This window comes from Mesoplodon mirus (assembly GCF_964341445.2).
Source record: "Mesoplodon mirus genome assembly, chromosome: 4".
In the NCBI taxonomy this organism is placed as follows: domain Eukaryota; kingdom Metazoa; phylum Chordata; class Mammalia; order Artiodactyla; family Ziphiidae; genus Mesoplodon; species Mesoplodon mirus.
Genome location: NC_138979.1, coordinates 115,249,255 through 115,256,329, shown reverse-complemented (window position 1 = coordinate 115,256,329; position 7,075 = coordinate 115,249,255). Strand labels below are relative to the sequence as shown.

The 7,075-nt window shown below is 49.0% G+C and overlaps 1 protein-coding gene across 1 annotated transcript; it reads left to right on the top strand.

The window, feature by feature from the left end:
- The first annotated feature begins 959 nt into the window (after window positions 1–959).
- Window positions 960–2,729, top strand: LOC309802757 (cathepsin G-like). The gene is made up of 4 exons (XM_082618577.1): window positions 960–1,104; window positions 1,557–1,692; window positions 1,841–2,095; window positions 2,543–2,729. The coding sequence occupies exons 1-4, from the start codon at window positions 1,004–1,006 to the stop codon at window positions 2,690–2,692; spliced, it is 642 nt and encodes a 213-aa protein (XP_082474703.1). The 5' UTR covers window positions 960–1,003; the 3' UTR covers window positions 2,693–2,729.
- Window positions 2,730–7,075: the final 4,346 nt, after the last annotated feature.

Here is a 7,075-nt window from a genome sequence, read left to right as displayed (position 1 = left end):
GGCAAGCCTCTTGGGCAGCCTAGGGTGACGAAACCTATCAAGCAGCAGGAGAATGGGAATGTGAATTCTCAAGCTCCCACCCTCACCCTTCCTTCCTCTTTCAGGGACTCAAAGTCTGACCGGAGGAAGCACCAGCAGCAACTGACTGGGCAGACTTCCCAGGAAGATGCAGCCACTCCTGCTCCTGATGGTCCTTCTCCTGCCCCCCAGTGCTAGGGCAGGTGAGTGACCGTCCCCGTCCTCAGAGGCCGACCCCATCCTATAGGCTCTGGAGCCAGACCACTCAGGCACTTCCTAACCCTGTATCATTGGGCAGCTTGTATGAGTTCAGAGTTCCTCAGCTCCATCATCTATAAAACAGGAATTATATCAGGCCTACCTCAGAGAGTTGACATGAGAGTTAAATGACTCTGTACATAAATTTCATGGAGTCGTCCTGGCACGAACTACTTGCTATATAAACATGCTCTCTGAACTCATTCTGCAGCTCCTGTGGCAGAGCCTAGGAGATAAAGATACAGCAATAGCAGGCCCACCAGCTCATCCTTAGAGACTTAAATTCATGAGCTGCCGTGAGCTGGACTCACAGGGATCTGGGAGGCTCCCTGAGGAAGAAAGTACCACGGGACTTCAGAGAGAGGCTGCTCAGAGGGCTCCGGATCTGCCATCCCCACAGCAGAGGAACCTTCCTCATTATGGGAGGCTGCAGCTGGCCTTGCGTTCTGGGGAGGTGGGAGGGAGCTGAGGCTGGGATGGGGCGCCAGCAGCGTTTCCTGCAGAATCCTGGAGCCTCCCCCAAGGCTGGTGCCCTGCAGACCCAGTTCTCATGAACCACCAGCTTCTCCGGCCCCTGCAGCACCTCTCCTGCCTCGCCATCTTCTAACCTTTCTGGGGCCACCAAGCCGAAGCCCACACACCTGTCAGTGCAGAGATAAGTGCCTAATGCTTCCTTCCAGGGCAGATCATCGGAGGCCAAGAGGCCAGGCCCCATTCCCACCCTTACATGGCATATGTTCAGATCCAGACACCAGTGGGTCTGACCATTTGTGGGGGGTTCCTGGTGCGAGAAGACTTTGTGATGACTGCGGCTCGCTGCTTGGGAAGGTGAGGCACTAAGGGGCTTCTGGGCACCAGCAAAGCAGGTCCAGAAGATTTCATGAGAGGGGCTATTGAAAGCAGGGTTCTAGCAATTAAGGGGTGAAAAAAGAGCAGGTAGGGCTTGGGGGGCAGGGAGCAGGCCATTGTAAATGGGGAGAAAGGAGGACCTGATCAGAAAGAGAAGACAGGGAGATGGAAGGCACACATTTGAGCTTCCATTGGGCTCAAAATATGAATCCAAGCTCCTTTTTTGTTGTACGGGAGGCAAAATATAAGGTCACTGGGTTTCCTACCACCCACAGTTCAAGGCTGTGGAGACCAAGGGCATAGAGCCCAGTCCCAGAGCCCTCCTGTCCCCACGTTCCCTTGGCTGAGGTCTCGCCAACCTGGGCTGTCACCTTACCTGCGTCACAGTTCCTGCAGCTCAGACCTACCTCTAGGCTCCCTTTCCTTTGCAGCCAAATGAATGTCATCCTGGGGGCCCACAACATCAGGAGGTTGGAAAGGACTCAGCAGCGCATACCGATGCTCAGAGCCATCCCCCACCCCAGGTACAATCAGCGGAACAACCAGAATGACATCATGTTACTGCAGGTACCGACCCTCTGGTTCTTCACCCAGGCGGTTCCCTCCCAGCTTGGGAGACCAGGGAGGGGGAAGCCAAGCAGACTCCCAGGGTGGTGGTGGGCGTGGGGTGAGCACGGCATAGACAGTCCCTGAGTGCCTGCATGCTTCCTGCCAGCTGACAAGCAGGGTCAGACCTAATCGAGCTGTGAGGCCGGTGGCTCTGCCACAGACCCAGAACAGGCTGAGTCCTGGGACCCTGTGCGCCGTGGCCGGCTGGGGCCTTCTCGGCCTGAACAGGAGAACAGACACGCTCCAGGATGTAAGGATCAGAGTGCAGAGGGGTGAGGAGTGCAGTAGACGCTTCATGTTCTACACTGACCGAACACAGATTTGTGTGGGCGACCCAAGAGAGAGGAAATCCGCCTTCCTGGTAAGACCACGGGCATCTTCCGACACTGTCCGAAACAAAGGGAAGTGGGCAGACTGGGCAGTGGGGACAGACTACATCCCCATGGCCTCAGTCTGGGGTCCAGACCAGAGTGAGGTGGGGGACTTTTCCCCATCGATCCGGTCTCTGGGGGAACAGCAGGTGCACCAGACACAGGACGTACATGTGCAGCGTTTTCCTGGGGCCGGTGAAGGTACCTTGACCTGGGTTGTTCTGGAGAATAAGCATAGCCAGGGCTGAAGCCCAGGGATGGAAAAATCCAGAAACTTGACTTCTGCTCCCCCTCCCCGTCCCATCTCACACACAGCCAGCAGTGGAAGGAGCCCACCCACACCTGTCTTCTCTGAGGGCGGGCCTGAGGGCGGCAGGAGCGGGGAGGCCTGGAGAATGGAGGCCTGGCTTAGTGTCCCTTCCTCTGTTTGCCCACAGGGGGACTCCTGTGGCCCCCTTGTGTGTAACAATGTGGCCCAGGGCATCGTCTCCTACGGAAACAGGATTGGGACTCCTCCAGCAGTCTTCACCAGGATTTCCAGCTTCCTGCCCTGGATACGGAGAACGATGAGACACTTCAAAGAGTGAGGGCTGGAGTGACACCCCCTGTCACTGACTCCACATTTCTGGGGCAGAGCCCAGATCCGGGGTGGTTCCCAGAGCCTTAATAAACATCCACATCTAGAGTGGAAATAACCGATTTCTCATTTGTTCATTAAACATGATTCAGTACACAGCAAATGTGTGCCAGGACTGAGTGTGAGCTCCTCCAGGAAAAAGGGGTCTCTTCCCCAGGATAAGTGAATCCCCGTCCTCCCTATCCTGGGAGTCAGGGTGAGCTTCTTCTCTCCTCCAAGCCATGCATTCCTCCATCTCCCTTCCACCCGTTCTGGGGAATGATAGAAGGACCTATCTCTCCCCAGAGTAGGGCTCCTTATTCTCCACCCTACCAGAGACTCTCCTTTAGGTATTAAATTGTACCCCAAAACTGTGTGCCATTGGTGTGGGTAGGACAGGCAGATCAAAGGGAGAATTGAAATTCCATACAAGGCCCAATTTAACATATGGTTAACAATTCTCAAATCACTGAGAAACAATGAACCTTTAATAGACATTGAAACAAAATAAAGAATCATTGGGGAAAAAAGATAAAGTTGGGTCCACACTTCTCATCACAATCCGAAATAACACTCAGATGGGATCAAAGATATAAATGTAAAAAAATCAATTAATACAAGTACTAGAAGAAAGAAAAAAAAAAGGTTTCCTTTCTTAAAAATATCTAACAAAACACCCATATCAAAGCTGCGCTATTCACAATGGCCAAGAGATGGGAGCAAGCCAAGTGTCTATGGACAGCCAGAGTTTCTGAAACCTTTACCCATACCAGCCGTGATTGTACTATAGACCAATGTTCTCATTTTCAATGTGATGAGGGTCTCCTTCTGGTTTCGTTACTCTAAAATTATACAATACAGTATGTTGCCTAAAATAACTTGACTTTATACTAAAGATTAGCTTGTGACTGATACATCAACATTATATTCAAATAATAGATTTCTGAAGTCACACAGTTTAAAACCGTGCTTTTAACACATCAAGGTAACTGTAAAGCATCAGCTGGGAAGTTCTTCTATGTTCATCAAAATGGTAATTACTCCTCGCAGTGTGACATTTCCCACCTGAATTTCTGCAGTTTCCGTAATCTTGCATAATCACTGAACACGTATCAAAGCAACTGATATGCAGAAATGCTTTGGTAAATTTGATCATTCTTTTATAGCTATTTCTTGCCAGAAAGTCATTTGCCTAACATTCAGTGTAAGTCATTTATCAACAAAATTTTAATCAATAATACATCTTTGAAATTACTCAGTCATTTTTCCTATATTTGCTGCCATCTACCCATAGGAATTCTCTCTTGCTTGTATGTTCTGGGGGAAAACAGTCTCATTGTTAAATGTTTGCATTGGCAGCTGGAAAGAATACTTGACGATGGAGAGGGAAGGAGAGAGCTGTGGAAGAGCCCTCGTCCAGCCCTTCTTCTCTGTGACATGTACTTACAGCCCCAGAGCACTGCCCAGGTCAGGACTCAGTCCCTAAGAAACTCCCAGGGTAGACCCATCTCTCCTCTAAACCTCTCCCTGCCAGTCAGCACTTACAAGGCAGCTCTCTGCCTCCAGCGGCCCTGCCGGAAACGTTTCTACAGACCTCACCGTGCTCACCTCCAGAGGACAATTCCCTTCATGACCATCCCAGAAACCACTTCCACCGCCTCTCACAGCTCAGCACCCTCCCCTGATAAGTAAACCTCAGCAGCAGAGCTTTGGCAAGAAAGCATTTTGCACACCAGAAACTAGAGGAAAAGAACACAACTCCTCCCACTTTCTTTCTCCACTTTCCACCTCTGTGCCTTGGAAGCCCTACTGACTTGTCTGGAAAGTCACAAAACCATGGGAAGCTCATGGACAGAAACCCCACCGGGAACTTCTCTCCTGACCCCATAGCTCAGGCAGACTTCCGGTCCCCCAGAGGCCTGGTGCCTGTGCCCTGGGGCAGAGCATCAGAGTCAGGAGAAGCTAGCCACTGGCGATTTGTCATAACTATAGCAACATCACAGACGTGAGGTCTGGTAACCTTGATAATAGTTGTCTGAGTTTGTCTGGGAAATGGTGGGTGGCCCAGGGGAAAGCCACCTGCACCTTGGCTTGGAGAAGAGAGGGCAGCCCAGGACTGCCTAAGGAAATGTCTTTCTTATAGAAATGTGAAAAAACTCTCAGAAGTGGATGAAATCTTCCAAATACATTATGAACCATTTCAAGATTTTAGTTGGCATCACCCCCAGAACAACTAAAAAACCCATTAGACTGATACCCATCAAGATTGCTTTTTCACCAGCAGTACCACTCCTCGGCATATATTCAGACAGAACTCTAATCCTAAAAGATACCTGCATTCCTATGTTCATAGCAGCACTATTCACAACAGGCAAGACATGGTAGCAACCTAAATGTCCATCAACAGATGAATGGATAAAGAAGATGTGGTACACGTATACAATAGAATACCACTTGTTCTTTTTTATGACTGAAATAGCGCCATTTGCAGTAACATGGATGCAACGAGTTTATCATACTAAGTGAAGTAAGTCAGAAAATGAAAGACAAAAACCATATGATATCACTTATATGTGAAATCTAAAATATGACACAGATGAACCTATCTACAAAAGAGAAACAGACTCAAACATAGAGAACAGACTTGTGATTGCCAAGGGGGAGGGGGTTGGAGGAGGGGTGGAGTGGGAGGTTGAGCTTAGCAGATGTAAGATATTATATATGGAATGAACAGCAAGGTCCTACTGTATAGCACAGAGAGAACTACATGAAGTATCGTATGATTAACCATTATGAAAAAGAATATTTTTAAAAAATAATGTATTTATGTATAACTGAATCACTTTGCTGTACAAAAGAAATTAACACAACATTGTAAATCAGCTATACTTCAATTAAAAAAATAGGGCTTCCCTGGTGGCACAGTGGTTGAGAATCTACCTGCTAACACAGGGGACACGGGTTTGAGCCCTGGTCTGGGAAGATCCCAAATGCCACGGAGCAACTAGGCCCGTGAGCCACAACCTCTGAGCCTGCGCATCTGGGGCCTGTGTTCTGCAACAAGAGAGGCCGCGATAGTGAGAGGCCCGCACACCGCGATGAAGAGTGGCCCCTGCTCGCCACAACTAGAGAAAGCCCTCGCACAGAAACAAAGACCCAACACAGCCAAAAATAAATAAATAAATAAATTAATTAAAAATAAGATTGTTTTTTCAAGTTTCCACCGAATTTTCAGAAGTGTAATTTTCCCAGGCTACATTATAATCCACTGTTTTGTTGTATAAAAAATTACTAAACCGTTTTGACATCCGTAAATTTAACAGGCCTCTCTCCAAACACTCCCCCACAGTATCCCACACTCACTTTGCCCTGGCCGGAGCAGATCAGATGGCTCCGCTGATTAGCCATTGGCTCTGCATGCTCAGGGACCTTGCTGAGTTGCAAGCCCTGGGACGGTACTACGGGTTCCCAGAAAGACAAGACTCTTTTGTGCTCCTCACCTTCTGTCCCAGTGAGCCGCAGTCAACACGAAGTTGTCTTATGCCAGGAAACCCCCACATCTGCTCCAGTCTTGTTTGTTGTCATAGAAACATACAGAGACCATGTAGGGTGGGGCTTGAGGTCTGGTCTTTCTGCCCCATTTGATCTCTCCTGAAAGAGAAAATTTCCCTGGATCTCTCTGTTCATAGGAAACAGGACGGGCACTGCCTGGTGACCTAAAACAACGGGACGTCCAGAGGAGGATAGTCTGCAGTGGTCTTCAGGGACCCAGCACAATGAGATGGGGGCTCCAGGCTTCCCTGGGCAGCATGGCGGGCTGGCAGCGTGACCTGTTTCCTTGCTTAGCTCTTATCTCCCTGTAGAGATGAGGAGCTCAGCCCTTGTTCTGGAGCACTTCAAATACATGTGAAGAAAAAGGGATCTGTCTTCCAGATAAACCATCTAGAAGACCTGGAAATAAATCTCTCTGACCTACCCTGGTTCTTTCTTTGTCCCTGAGATTTTCAGACCCCCTGTGTCCTGCTTACTTCCAGGTGAGACTGGTTTCTAAAACCTGAAAATTTGAGCTCATGGAGCAGAATGCTCTGGCTTCTTTCTCCCCATCATGAGTCAGGCACATAGTAAATGTCCCACAAATACTTGTTGGATAAGTGAATGAACAGTCTCCCAAATTGCTTTTGGTCCTAATGCAGCCTGAACCTCAGCACAGCTTTATCTTTTTAAGGAATTTAGCCATCAAGATAAAGAGGAACACATGTGCAGGATTAGAAATCAGAGTGAGGCTGGGAAATGGGAGGAGGGGGCCTGGGTGGAAGCCAGCTTCCATTAGGGCCATGATTAGTGGCGAGGCAAC

Excerpts from the sequence above, each read along its gene's own strand:
- LOC309802757 (XM_082618577.1), top strand. The coding sequence starts at position 1,004 with ATGGCATATGTTCAGATCCAGACACCAGTGGGTCTGACCATTTGTGGG. Across the intron at positions 1,105-1,556 it reads GCGGCTCGCTGCTTGGGAAG|CCAAATGAATGTCATCCTGG; the intron begins GTGAGGCACTAA and ends TTTCCTTTGCAG. Across the intron at positions 1,693-1,840 it reads ATGACATCATGTTACTGCAG|CTGACAAGCAGGGTCAGACC; the intron begins GTACCGACCCTC and ends GCTTCCTGCCAG.